The sequence below is a fragment of the Podarcis cretensis genome (assembly GCF_951804945.1).
Source record: "Podarcis cretensis genome assembly, chromosome: 1".
NCBI classification, from domain to species: Eukaryota; Metazoa; Chordata; class Lepidosauria; order Squamata; family Lacertidae; genus Podarcis; species Podarcis cretensis.
In genome coordinates this window covers 3,432,764-3,446,362 of record NC_137170.1, presented here as the reverse complement: position 1 = coordinate 3,446,362, position 13,599 = coordinate 3,432,764, and the positions used below count along the sequence as shown (strand labels likewise).

The 13,599-nt window shown below is 50.9% G+C and overlaps 1 protein-coding gene across 1 annotated transcript; it reads right to left on the bottom strand.

Annotated features, from left to right (window-relative positions):
- Positions 1-3,375: 3,375 nt before the first annotated feature.
- LOC307220898 (small ribosomal subunit protein uS14) lies at positions 3,376-4,938 on the bottom strand. Its single transcript, XM_079985073.1, has 3 exons — positions 4,778-4,938; positions 3,809-3,908; positions 3,376-3,528 (listed from the first exon to the last, which is right to left on the bottom strand). The coding sequence occupies exons 1-3, from the start codon at positions 4,837-4,839 to the stop codon at positions 3,520-3,522; spliced, it is 171 nt and encodes a 56-aa protein (XP_079841199.1). The 5' UTR covers positions 4,840-4,938; the 3' UTR covers positions 3,376-3,519.
- Positions 4,939-13,599: the final 8,661 nt, after the last annotated feature.

Here is a 13,599-nt window from a genome sequence, read left to right as displayed (position 1 = left end):
AGATTGCAGGGGGCTGGACTAGATGACCCTCGGGGTCCCAACTCTACGGACATTAATCATGCTCAAAATGGGGCCCGTGGAAATGAAATGAATGGGTGGCTTAATTGGGTATCACCCAGTAATCTTTAGCACGGCTGCTATTGCACAGTATCACATCCGCACAGAAACAAGAGGCAGGAGCTCATGAACTGAGTTGCTGAGAGGAATCAGCAGCCAGGAGAGATTTGCTGCTGCTGTTCCGGTTCTGCTTGTGGGCTTCTTTCTGTTGGAGTGTCTGACTACTGTCAGAAGAGGATGGATCCAGAAGCCAGACTTCTCTGCTCTTCTCCCCTGCCTGGTCATGGGCTAGTCCTGCACATGTCTGCAGCTGTTTAAGCAACCTCCCGTGGCATATTCCATTAATGGCTTTTGGAAAGCCCCTGGATGCTATATTGACTTGATGCTCTGCCTTTAAATCCAGCTCTGGTCCCAGCTAGAGGAGGGTGTAAGGATGGCTTGGAGCTGATAAAGGCCTTTATTTCTAGGTGGTTCATAAAGTTGGCACAGGGAGCTATTTTTACCTGGCCAGACACAAACTGAAGATGTTACGAGAGGAAGTGAATGGAGTACTATTTTCAGAAGCTGAATTTAAAAGTGTTGGATATCGGAGAAAGCGCTTAGGAGACTGAAGTGCCCCCCCAGCAGCAAACCATCATTTACCTATTTATTTATTTATTTATTTCATTCCTCTCTCTCCTTTCCCTCCAAGCTCTAGGCAGTGTGCATGGTTCTCTCTCCTATTAATTCTGCACAACAACTCTGTGAAGTAGGGTAAGCGGAGACAAAGCAGTGACCGGCCCCAGAGATCACCTAGTGAAGTTCATAGCTGAGTGGGGGATTTGAACCCTCGTCTCCCAAGTCCCAGCCAGACTCTCCAACCGTTATGCCATAAAGGTAAAGGTAAAGGTAGCCCTGCCCGTACGGGCCAGTCTTGACAGACTCTGGGGTTGTGCGCCCATCTCACTTAAGAGGCCAGGGGCCAGCGCTGTCCGGAGACACTTCCGGGTCACGTGGCCAGCGTGACATCGCTGCTCTGGCGAGCCAGAGCCGCACACGGAAACGCCGTTTACCTTCCCGCTGGTAAGCGGTCCCTATTTATCTACTTGCACCCGGAGGTGCTTTCGAACTGCTAGGTTGGCAGGCGCTGGGACCGAGCAGCGGGAGCGCACCCTGTCACAGGGATTCGAACCGCCGACCTTTCGATCGGCAAGTCCTAGGCGCTGAGGCTTTAACCCACAGCGCCACCTGCACCTCCAACCGTTATGCCATACTGGCTTTCAAAAGCACCCCAAAGATCCCAGGGCAGTTCACAAAAGAAAAACACATAAACAAAAGCAAACCAATAACCTCCCTCCCACAGATTTAAAAAGCCATAGATTAGCAGGAACATAAAAGCAGCCTTATACTGAATCAGAAAATTCTGGTTTTCAACCTTCTTGAGTCCATGGCTCCCTTGACCCACTCCATTCTTTCTGCTGCATTCCTGTGGGGCTCAGGAGCCCAGTTAGGTCACCCCATTGCCTCACCCTTTTTTGAACACCCTCCCTTGTGGAGTGTTCCCTCAACCTCTCCTCTCCCCTCTCCTTGCTCCTCTGGGCAACCGCAGCTTCTGCCACTGGTCTTTGAGCTGCCCCCATCCACCCCAAAGAGTGGCACCTCCTCGCACTGGCCCACAGGGCCCTGGGAAGCAACCCCTGGCCAGCCCCAGAGGCACCTTTCGCCTGCAGAGCTTGTAGCCAGGGCTGCTGCAACACACAGCCATGCAAGCCTTGGGGAGGCAGAGACACAAGAGGGCATCAGAGGAGGGAGGGAAGGAAAGAGGGACAGAGGCCAGTGTTGCCCACAGCACCCCTGACCATCCTTCAAGGCAACTGAGGGTGCCACGGCACACAGGTTGAAAACCGCTGAAATAATTGATCTCTCTAGCACAGACTGGCAGAAAGCAGTTCTCCGGTTTCCAGCAGGCTAGGACTTGAACCCAGGACATCCAGCTTCACCCCCTCAATATGTGGATTTCTAGGGAAGACTCCCACCAATCTGTGGTGAGATTGCCCTGGTGAGGTCCTCCAGCGCAGTCTGGTATGGCATTCAGATTTGGAATTTTAGTGGTTCAACTGGCATTTCATTGCCTGTTTTACAGTTTCTTTACCCATTCATTTTAGCACCTGCAAAATCTATTTTCCTTGTTACTGACTCCCCCCAAGCTTGCATTAGAGAAAATGGCTTCCTAGCTGCCTTGAGCTTCAGCTGGTCTCATCGCTACAACTCCACCGCTTATAAATTCTAGATGTACATACATAGAATAGCGGGTATAATCTCTCTCTCTCTCTCTCCTGCCATCTACTGGCTGTTGCATAGATCACCTTATCAAGATTCAAACTTATGTCTGGAGGATATAAACTAGCTGGGCAAAGTGGCTCTGGCCTATAATTCTAGCTCCTTCGCAGGCTGAGGCTAGTAGATGCCTTGAGCACTGTGGGTCTATGATCAAGTGGCATGCATGATCAGGCTACCCTTTGGGAACTGAGGGGTACAAGGTTGAAAAAGGAAGGATGAAATCATGCCAGTCAAGAAACTTTGCCACACAAAATGGCAGTTCCATGTGGGGAATGTTATCTATAGTGAAACTGCAAGTGGTTCCAACCTCTTTTGATGTAAAAACACCCACAACAAACCCCTTTAGATCGTTCAACAAATCTGCTTTGTTAAATTGGCAGCAATTATTTTTTAAAATAGAAATAAAATATAAAGCACAAAAACTTGGGAATTTAAACCTTCATTTAGATGGGAGTGTGAAGTTGATTAGAAGGCGACAACTTCCACCCCTGCCTGGAGAAAACTGGACATTTGAAACCTATGTCCTGCGCCCAACCTGACATTTTATAAACTTGCTGAGGCGACATGCGTGCTGCATTGCAACTCTCCTGCTGAGAAACCCACCCAAGAGGAAGTGAGGGCCAAGGAAGGCCGGAGACACCATGCTTCTGAATTCCCTTTGCTGGAAACTGCAGGAAGGTCCTACTTAAAAGATTCCCATAGGTGCCAGGTTGGCCACTGCAAGGATGGGAATGCTGCCACTAGCCAGAACCAGATGCAGGACTCTTTTATGTTGTCATGAGAAGCAACTGGGTACAAAAGAAAGAGTCAGGAAACAGAGGAGTCTCTCTGTAGCTAGGACTCCTCTTCAGTTAAGCTCCTAACTCATACCATGGATATGGGCCATAAGATGACAAGGCCCCTTTTGGGTGTTGGATCCAACCCCTGCCATCTCCTCCTTCCCAAGCGCTATTTGCTCTGACTTTAGAACTATGTCAAATCATGCGAATCACATCAGAGTTTGAGAATCTGGGCAAACAAGTCCCTATTTTTTATTTTTCTGTACACAAAAGCATCTTATGTGTGGCAAGAGGGTCTCATTCGGCTGAAGCAGCTTCCATGTTTGGTGTCCTCTTCAGGCCATCTCTGCGGGTGGACGGATGTTTAATCCAGCTGAAAAGCGGGAGAGAGAAGAGTGAAGACCTTCAGTGTGACTTTCTCTTAGAGTCCCCCCCAAACCGGGGCTTCTTCCTCTGGGCCTGTGACTGCCAGGACCCAGAGGCCCCTTTTTCTCCTCTGGGGCATCTCTCCTCTTGGGAAGGAGCAACTTGCTCCTCGCCCCTTCTGCCCGCCTTTTAGGCTCCGGGAAGCGCAAGGAGCAGGGCTGACGGCCCTCGCTGGCCCCCCACCCCGTCCCAGAGCCCCCTCCCTCCTCCCTGCCCCCCCATCTCACCTTGATGAAGCCGATGTCCTTGGCGTACTGGCGGAAGCACTGGCGGCACATGTTGAGCCCGTACTTGCGGATCAGGCCGTGGCGGTTGGAGCAGACGCGGCTGGGGGGGGGAAGAGGAAGAGGCCTGGGGGTCAGGAGGGATGAGGACCCCTCTTTCCCTCCCCCCTCGGAGCAAGCACCCCCTCAGCCCCCCTCCCACGGTGGGGAATGGGGAGAGAAGGAGAGAGGCCGGTGGGTCAGGGGACCCCCCTCTCTATACTCCCCCCCACCCCTCAGAGGAAGCGCTCCCCTCCCACGGGGGAGAGAGAGGGAGGCCTGGGGGTCAGGGGGAACGGGGACCCCCATACTCCCCCCTCCCGTCAGAGGAAGCGCCCCCTCAGGCGCCCCCCACCTGGCCCTCATAGAGCCCCAGAGGAGGAGGGGCTCCCTCACTTTCCCTCCCCCCACCCCTCTTTCCCTCCCTGAGGCGCCTCGTAGCAGTGGGGCTTCCTCCCTCCCACGTGGCTGGGGGGGGAAGAGGCCTGGGGGTCAGCCGGGGGGGGGGCAGGAGGGACCCCTCCACTCCCTATACTCCCCCCTTCCCCTCGGAGGAAGCGCCCCTTCAGCCCCCTCCCACGGGGGAGAGAAAGAGAGAGGCCTGGGGGGTCAGCCGGGGGACGGGGACTTCCCTCTCTATACTGCCCCCCTCAGACCCCCCCCTGGGCTTGGCTTCCCTTTCTTTCCTCCCCCCACCCCCCTTTCCCTCCCTGAGGCGCCTCGTGGCGGCGGGGGTCCCTCCCTCCCACGTGGCTGGGGGGGGAAGAGGCCTGGGGGTCAGCAGGAGGGACCCCCCCTCCCTCTCTTCCCCGCTCTTTCCCTCCCTGAGGCGCCTCGTGGCGGCGGGGCTCCCTCCTCCTCCCCCCTCCTAATCCTTCTCCCCCCCCTTTCCCTCCCCCCCGCTCCCCCCTCCCTCCCCCGCCCGCCACCCACCAGGATCGGGACCCCTGGCCGAACTTCCTCGGGTGGCTCCAGTAGAGCTGCTGGTGCCCCATCTTGCTCGGCGCCTGGCGAGGAGGGAAAGGCCGCGCCGCCCTGCGCACGCGCGGAGGAAGAGCCTCTCCCGTCGTGCCCCGCGCAGGCCGGCCCCGCGCCCCCCCGCCCCTCTCCGCTCCGCCCCCCCCCTGACGTCACGGCGCGCCGAGCCAAGAGCCTCTCTGGGCGCTGCTTGGTCCAGCCGGGCGCGGTGGCGCGTGCCTGTAATCCAGCTACTCCTGGAGGCTGAGTCTGGCGGATCGCTTGAGCTCAGGAGTTCGGGGCTGCTGTGGGCTATGCCGATCGGGTGTCCGCACTAAGTTCGGCATCAATATGGCGAGCCCCGGGGAGCCGAGGCGCGCCAGGTTGCCCAAGGAGGGGTGAACCGGCCCAGGTCGGAGACGGAGCAGGTCAAAACTCCCGTGCCGATCAGTAGTGGGACCGCGCCTGTGAATAGCCGCTGCAGCCTTACCTGGGCAACACAGCGAGACCCAGACTCTTTTGCTGATGCATTTAGTGCAATTAAGAATAATAATAATAATAAGAATAAGGGCAACTCGGAGAGGGGCGCTGCAGCCTTACCTGGGCAACACAGCGAGACCCAGACTCTTTTGCTGATGCACTTAGGAGAATATTAATGAATGCATTAAGAAGAATATTAATATTAATAATAATATTAATAAGGGCAATTCAGAGAGGGGCGCTGCAGCCTTACCTGGGTAACACAGCGAGACCCAGACCCTTTTGCTCCTGGATTTAGGGCAATTAATAATAATAATAATAATAAGAATAATAATAATAAGGGCAATTCAGAGAGGGGCGCTGCAGCCTTACCTGGGCAACACAGCGAGACCCAGACTCTTTTGCTCATTATTGGAATAGGAATAATAATAATAATAATCATAATCATAATAATAATATTAATAAGGGCAATTCAGAGAGGGGCGCTGCAGCCTTACCTGGGCAACACAGCGAGACCCAGACTCTTTTGCTGATTCACTTAGAAGAATATTAATGAATGCATTAATAATAATAATAATAAGGGCAATTCAGAGAGGGGCGCTGCAGCCTTACCTGGGCAACACAGCGAGACCCAGACTCTTTTGCTCATTATTGGAATAGGAATAATATTAATAAAAATAATAAGGGGCGCTGCAGCCTTACCTGGGCAACACAGCGAGACCCAGACTCTTTTGCTGATGCAGTTAGGAGAATATTAATGAATGCATTAATAATAATAATAATAAGGGCAATTCAGAGAGGGGCGCTGCAGCCTTACCTGGGCAACACAGCGAGACCCAGACTCTTTTGCTGATGCACTTAGGAGAATATTAATGAATGCATTAAGAAGAATATTAATAAGAATAATAATAATAAGGGCAATTCAGAGAGGGGCGCTGCAGCCTTACCTGGGCAACACAGCCAGACCCAGACTCTTTTGCTCATTATTGGAATAGGAATAATAATAATAATAATAATAATAATAATAAAAATAATAATAATAATGGCAATTCAGAGAGGGGCGCTGCAGCCTTACCTGGGCAACACAGCGAGACCCAGACTCTTTTGCTCCTGGATTTAGGGCAATTCATAATAATACCGTATTAAGAAGAAGGGCAATTCGGAGAGAGAGAGGGGGGGGGGGGCGCCGCAGCCTCGCCGGGGCAGCCCAGCCGAACCCAGACTCTTTGGCTGAATTTAATGCAAGAAATGAAGAATCATGAAAGTGCCATTCGGAGAGAGACGCTGCAGAAAGAAGAGTGCTACATGCCTTGATTCCCCAAGGGCAGAAGAAGAGATTCCAACCCCACTCCCCCCACCCCCCACTTCTTTGGCCCCCCGGGGGGATCAGACAGAGGGTCCCGGGCCGCTTGCAGGAGCTCCTCAGCCCCGCTGCCCCGGAGATCTCGGGGAGGGAGCCGGCTGGCGGGAGGGTCGGCCGGGCAAGGGAGTTTGCCCCTGCTCTCCCCGCGGGGCTGCATTTCTGCAAAGAACTTCTCCAATGGGCTCCTGCGCTGCGCGACCGCCTCCTCCTGGCCAGAGCCAGGAAGTGCCGCTCAGGCCGCGCGCACTTCCCCCAGCCGCCAGCAGGGGTCAGTGCAGCAGCGCTCCGGCATAGGAAGGTGGAAAGAAGGATGCATATAGGATCTTTGAGCTGCGGAAACAGATAAGCCCTTCCAGAAGTGGAACCAGAGGGTAAATGAGCAACTCAGCTTCATTTAGGAATGGGGGGAAACGTGATCATCCACAATGTATATTCCGATTCCCAGACACGGTCCATTGAAGCTGCCCCTAAACTGGTTTCCGGATGTTTGGGACTACAAGTCCCATCACCCCTGATCATCCCCCTTGCAGGGCCCTGGTCTTCGTGGTGCATCCTGGAGTCCCTTGGTGCCTCCAGAGACTGCCAGGATTTTGTGGGAGCAATTTAAGGTATGGTTACCAGATTCTTTTTCAATGAATCCGGGGACACTTTTTTGGGGGGGGGGAAGCTGGGAATCAGTAGTGGGGATGGTGAGGCAAAAGACCCTGGGCCCAAGCACACATGCACATTGTATAAAGGTGCAAAGCCCTTCTTTTGCACCCTGTGAAACATAAATGCGAAACACAAATGCACTGGCGCTCTGGAGGCACAAAAGCTGCACACGGACTGGCAGAATCGCTCTAGTCTACTGAATGCCAATCTGCCAGGCGGATGGCGCTTTCAGGATGATTATGCATTACTGTACTAGAGGAAAAGCTGACAAACATTGTTGTGGGCTGGTCTCTTTTTAATGAGCGCGAGGTGCAAGCACAAGAGAGGCTGAAGAAAAGGATGCAGTTAAGGCACCTGGCTTTATCCCGTGTTGATGGCCTTTCAGCCGATTCCCTGGTGGCCCGCTGGAATGTAGAGTTAACCAGGGCTATTGACTGTTTGGCTCCGAAGCGCCCTCTCCGATTGCATGGAGCCCGGACTGCCCCGTGATTTTCCACGGAGCTGAGGGCAATGAAACAATCGTTCAGATGGCTAGAGCGCCGGTGGCGGATGACCCATTCTGAAGCTGACCGGACACAGGTTAGAGCTCAGTGTCGAGCCTACCAAGTGGCGGTAGCGACGGCGAAGAAGACTTTCTTCACCGCCTCTATTGCATCTGCAGAAAACAGCAGCAGGAGACTTTTTCAGGTGGTCCGCAATTTAGCGGAACCACCTGCTACATCGGGGCCCAGTACAGGCCTCATGATCTCCTGCAATGATTTTGCAAAGTTTTTTGCAGATAAAGTCGCTCAGATTCGGGAAGAGGTAGACGCCACCGTGGGAGCAGGGCCGGGGCGGGAGAGTGCTAGAGTCCTGTCTAGTCAAATTGCGTGGGATCAATTCCAATCTGTTACCTCCAAGGATGTGGACAGGCCTCTTGGACGAGTGAAACCAACCACCTGTCTCCTTGATCCTTGCCCATCCTGGCTTATAAAAGCTAGCCGGGAAGGGCTGGGCGATGGGCTTCGTGGGGTGGTGAATGCTTCTCAGGTTACAGACGCTTCAGGTTACAGACTCCCCTAACCCAGAAATAGTACCTTGGGTTAAGAACTTTGCTTTAGGATGAGAAGAGAAATCACGCGGTGGCAGCAGCTGCTTGCTCTTGTGCTCGGGTCTTGCTAGAGTGGGTTTCAGCCACTATGAAAACAGGATGCTGAACTAGCCATTGGCCTGATCCTGAGACTCTTCCTATGATTAGGAGGTCCACAGTCACTGAAAAAATGAGTTACGTGGATGCATTTGACAGAAGAATGAGAAAGACCATCGCATTGTAGAGTTGGGACCCCAGAGAATGGTCCCGTATCCCAGCCCCTTGCAATGGCTTCATCCAGGTGTTTGGGGAGACAGTACCAGGCAAAAGGGGTGGCAAGGGAATGAGGCATAGCTGTCAACTTTTCCCTTTTCTTGCGAGGAATCCTATTTGGAATAAGGGAATTTCCCTTAAAAAATGGGAAATGTTGACAGCTCTGGAATGAGGTCGGAATCTTTGGAGGGAACAGGAGACCTCGGAATAAGTGGGGGTGGGGGAATGGAGCTGCCAAGGCCATAGCGTGGATCCGACCTTCTAAAATCCCTTTGTTGTTGTTTTTAGTCGTGTCCGCCTCTTCTTGACCCCATGGACCAGAGCACGCCAGGCACTCCTGTCTTCCACTGCCTCCCGCAGTTTGGTCAGACTCATGCTGGTAGCTTCGAGAACACTGTCCAACCATCTCGTCCTCTGTCGTCCCCTTCTCCTTGCGCCCTCCATCTTTCCCAACATCAGGGTCTTTTCCAGAGAGTCTTCTCTTCTCATGAGGTGGCCAAAGTCTTGGAGTCTCAGCTTCAGGATCTGTCCTTCCCGTGAGCACTCAGGGCTGATTTCCTTCAGAATGGAGAGGTTGGATCTTCTTGCAGTCCATGGGACTCTCAAGAGTCTCCTCCAGCACCATAATTCAAAAGCATCCATTCTTCGGCAATCAGCCTTCTTGATGGTCCAGCTCTCACTTCCATACATCACTACTGGGAAAACCATAGCTTGAACTATACGGACCTTTGTTGGTAAGGTGATGTTCCTTACCTGGCCCCTCTTGCCCCCACCCCCTGATCAATAAAGCCTAGGAGTAGTTCTGGGAGGTGCAGACAGTCTCTCTCTCCCCCCCCCCCCCGGCAGCATCTTAAACACTGCTTGGCCCTGGGATCTCGCACGCTCTGCGCTTTTGCGAATCGCTTTCAACAGCCGAATCAATATTCCGTGCAGGGTAATACAAACAGTAGGCTAATGGTCAAATCACTATTTTAATTTAAAACAGAGGAAAAGGAGACATCTATTATCTGTGGCAATAAATATTCTGCAGCCGCTGCGTGCTGGGTTAATAATCCCACGGATGCATATGTTGAACTGAAACTAAATGAGATCAAGTGAAGAGTTTTTGCTTTGATCCTTGTGCCTGATTTCCGAAGGCAGGTGGCAGACTTGTCACACGGCTGAGGATGCTTTTGGGCTTCAGCATTTGAGGGGGGTTTAAAAGGGGGGGCTTAAAAGGCCAAGGCCTTTGGCCAAGGCACAGTCTGACCCCCTCCTTCTGTAATCCACATAGAACTCTAGCCCAATGGTTGCCGTTAATTTGATTTTGAATTGATTTTAGAATGCATTTCAATTAATCGATTGTGATTTTATGCAAACTGTGTTACTTTTATTGTTGTTAGCCGCTCTGAGCTCAGCTTCGGTTGGGGAGGGCGGGATATAAATAAATTATTATTACTATTACTATTACTATTACTATTATTATTATTAAGTATATGGATGCTGCCCTTCTTTGGGACTGCAAATGGGCAGCTTCAGGTCCAGTTAAGAACCTTTCCATGGAGGCGCAAGTTACAGCAACAGCCAAGGCAACATTTTTCCACCTTTGCCGCATCAAGCAGTTGGTCCCTTATCTTTCCTGCCCCGACTTGGCCACAGTGATCCATGCGACGGTCATCTCCAGGCTTGACTACTGTATTTCGCTCTACGTGGGGCTGCCCTTGAAGCTGTCCCAGAAACTCCAGCGGGTGCAGAATGCTGCAGCGAGGCTCCTCACGGGGTCTCTGTCATGGGAGCATATTCACCCAGTGTTTTTCCAGCTGCACTGGCTCCCGGTGGAGTACAGGGTCAGGTTCAAGGTGCTGGTTTTGACCTTTAAAGCCCTTCACGGCCTAGGACCCTCGTACCTACGGGACCGCCTCTCCCAGTATGCCCCACGGAGAGAATCAAGGTCCATAAATAGCAACACCCTAGTGGTCCCGGGCCTTAAGGAAGTCAGATTAGCCTCAACCAGAGCCAGGGCCTTTTCAACACTGGCCCCGGCCTGGTGGAATGCTCTGCCTCATGAGACCAGGGCCCTGCGGGACTTGACCTCTTTCCGCAGGGCCAGTAAGACAGAGTTGTTCCGCCTGGCCTTTGGCGTGGAGCCAATTTGATTCCCTCCTTCTCTTTCTTTTTTCTTTTCCTTCTTCTCCTGCGATGAGGCTACATTTTAATATTCTAATGTTTCAATATTTTAATGTTGTATTTTAATTTTGTTTTTAAGTTGTAATCATTCAACTTGTTTTTATTATTGCTTGTAAGCCGCTCTGAGCCCAGCCTTTGCTGGGGAGGGCGGGGTATAAATAAAAATTTATTATTATTATTATTATTATTATTATTATTATTATTGTTATTGTTAGAGCCATAATGATCAAGGCGCTGGAGCAACTCTCCTAGGAGGAAAGGATTCAAGGTTTGGGGCTTTGTAGTTTAGGGAATCAAAGAACTTTAGTGTTGGAAGGGACCCCGAGGGTCATCTAGTCCAACCCCCTGCAATGCAGAAATCTCAGCTCAAGAATCCTACATTGCCTTTGCTGTTGGGCGCAAGGAAATAAATCATGTCGATCATTTAAATGCCCTGCACTCAATATTTTTTTTAAAGCATCCATGACAGATGGCCATCCAAGCTCTGCTTAAAAACCTCCAAGGAAGGAGGGTCCACGTGGCTGATGGAGAACATGGTTGAGGGAGGTGCATTAAATAAAAAGAAAGTGCTTTTTTTCCATGTAGCAAAAAGTTAAACTGTGGAACTCTCTGCCACATGAGGGAGTGATAGCCAGCAACTTGGGTGCCTTCAAGAGGATGAGACAATTCATGGAGGTCTGGGCTCTTGAAGGCAAATAAATAATAATAATAATAATATTTTTATTTATTGATACCCTGCCCTCCCCGGCCAGAGGGCGGCTTGTTTCCTGCCTATCAAGATCCCTGATAATGTTTGCTGATTGCCTTATTCTTTTGAAATTCCTGAGTTCTTGCATCCATTGTCCCAGACCTCCCAGGGTTTGACGGATTTTGCAAGTGAAAAGAACTATTGGGAAAGGTTTTCCCAAGATACTTTCTTCTACTGCAGAGAAAATATTTGGGGTCTTTTAAGAGGAGAAAGATGGCTTTGGGATCGCTTTGTGAAACTAAAATAAAGTGTCTTTTTCCAGGGAATATTTCCTAATTTTTGAAGGGTGAAAGACTGGTTTTCTAGAGCGTGTGTCCATTATGTGTGCACCATAACATTTGTGTAACACAAAGCCTCATCCATCTATGTTCTTTTTCAGTTTCCTTTCCCTCTGATTTTGATATTTCATTCTGCGATCAGGCCTCCACCAAGCCACTCTTACGATTCCAGGAGGCCTGTATTATGAGCAGCCGGACTGGCAGAAGGTGCGAAATTCAATCCTTGGCACCTGAAGTTAAAAGTATCATAAGTGTGGGAATGTTCAGGGAGGCAGGAGAGGATTTATTGTTTATTAATATCCTTCCTAACTTGCGCTGGCAAGTTCTATAACTTAGCAGAGTTTTACATTCCCCCTTTAAACGCACAGCTTCAAAAAAAGAAAGGAACCCTGGATTCATTGAAAAAAAATCTGGTAACCATTTTTTACCTGCCCTTCGGCATAAGGTTTGAGGCAGGATCCAGCAACACAATCCTAACTCGGGTAAAAACAGGTAAGAAGGGATAATATAAGATCTAAACGGAACCCCAGCCATTGATCTGATCACTGCATTTTTGGACTGGTGGATCTTTCTTTCTTTCTTTTTTTAAAAAAGTTTTAATTGAGAATTTCAACATAACATATTATCAAAACATATCATCTTCTTTTCATCCCCGCCCCCATTTCCCCCCCTCCCCAAAAAGGACTGGTGGACATTTCTGAATCGCCTCCAAGGGCAGTCCCATGTGGAACGCATTGTAGTAGTCCAGTCTGGAGTTTTGCCAGAGCCTGAAATGTGAACCTTGCTTTGCGGTGCTGGAAGCAGGTTCTCTGAATCCAGCTTCTCCTGGGTTGTCCAAAAGGCCTGCCTTCGCCCCACCCTCCCCCAAAATGTGTTGCCTTGTTGTGCCTGGATAACAAACTGAGATAGTAATAATAATAATAATAAATTTTATTTATATCCCGCCCTCCCCAGCCGAAGCCGGGCTCAGGGCGGCTAACAACACCAAAACAGTGCAACATTATAAAAACATTATAAAAGTTAATTAAAATCCAAATTGATGGCAACCATAAACTAAAGTTTTGTAAAGATTGCCAAAGGAGGGGGTCAGGCTGCGCCCTGACCAAAGGCCTGGTGGAACAGCTCTGTCTTGCAGGCCCTGCGGAAAGATGTCAAGTCCTGCAGGGCCCTAGTCTCTTGTGACAGAGCGTTCCACCAGAGTGGGGCCACGGCCGAGAAGGCCCTGGCTCTAGTTGAGGCCAGCCTAACCTCTCTGTGGCCTGGGACCTTCAAGATGTTTTTATTTGAAGACCGTAAGTTCCTCTGTGGGACATACCAGGAGAGGCGGTCCTGTAGGTACGAGGGTCCTAGGCCGTATAGGGCTTTGAAGGTTAAAACCAGTGCCTTAATCCTGACCCTGTACTCCACCAGGAGCCAGTGCAGCTGGTATAGCACTGGGTGAATGGGATCTCGCAGCGAAGACCCCGTAAGGAGTCTCGCTGCGGCATTCTGCACCTGCTGGAGTTTCTGGGTCAGTCTCAAGGGCAGCCCCACGTAGAGCGAGTTACAATAGAGCTACAATACAATAGTAGAATTGGAAAGTCCCCGGTTTGCTGCGGCTTTGCAGCCGGGTAACGCTTTTTGGCAAAAATGGTTTTTTTTGTTTTGCTTTTGGGTTGTCACCAGACATCAGCGAGTCTTTAGTTCTCACGGGTTGTTTGAAAGGGTGTATTCATCCCCGACAACATTTATTTATGGCAGGCAAGAAAACCTACTTAAATCGCATCATTT

Bases quoted from the DNA above. Each gene is read 5' to 3' on its own strand.
- LOC307220898 (XM_079985073.1), bottom strand. From the start codon at position 4,839: ATGGGGCACCAGCAGCTCTACTGGAGCCACCCGAGGAAGTTCGGCCAG. The intron at 3,909-4,777 runs GTGGGTGGCGGG...TCCCCCCCCCAG, and splicing joins GGCCAGGGGTCCCGATCCTG to CCGCGTCTGCTCCAACCGCC.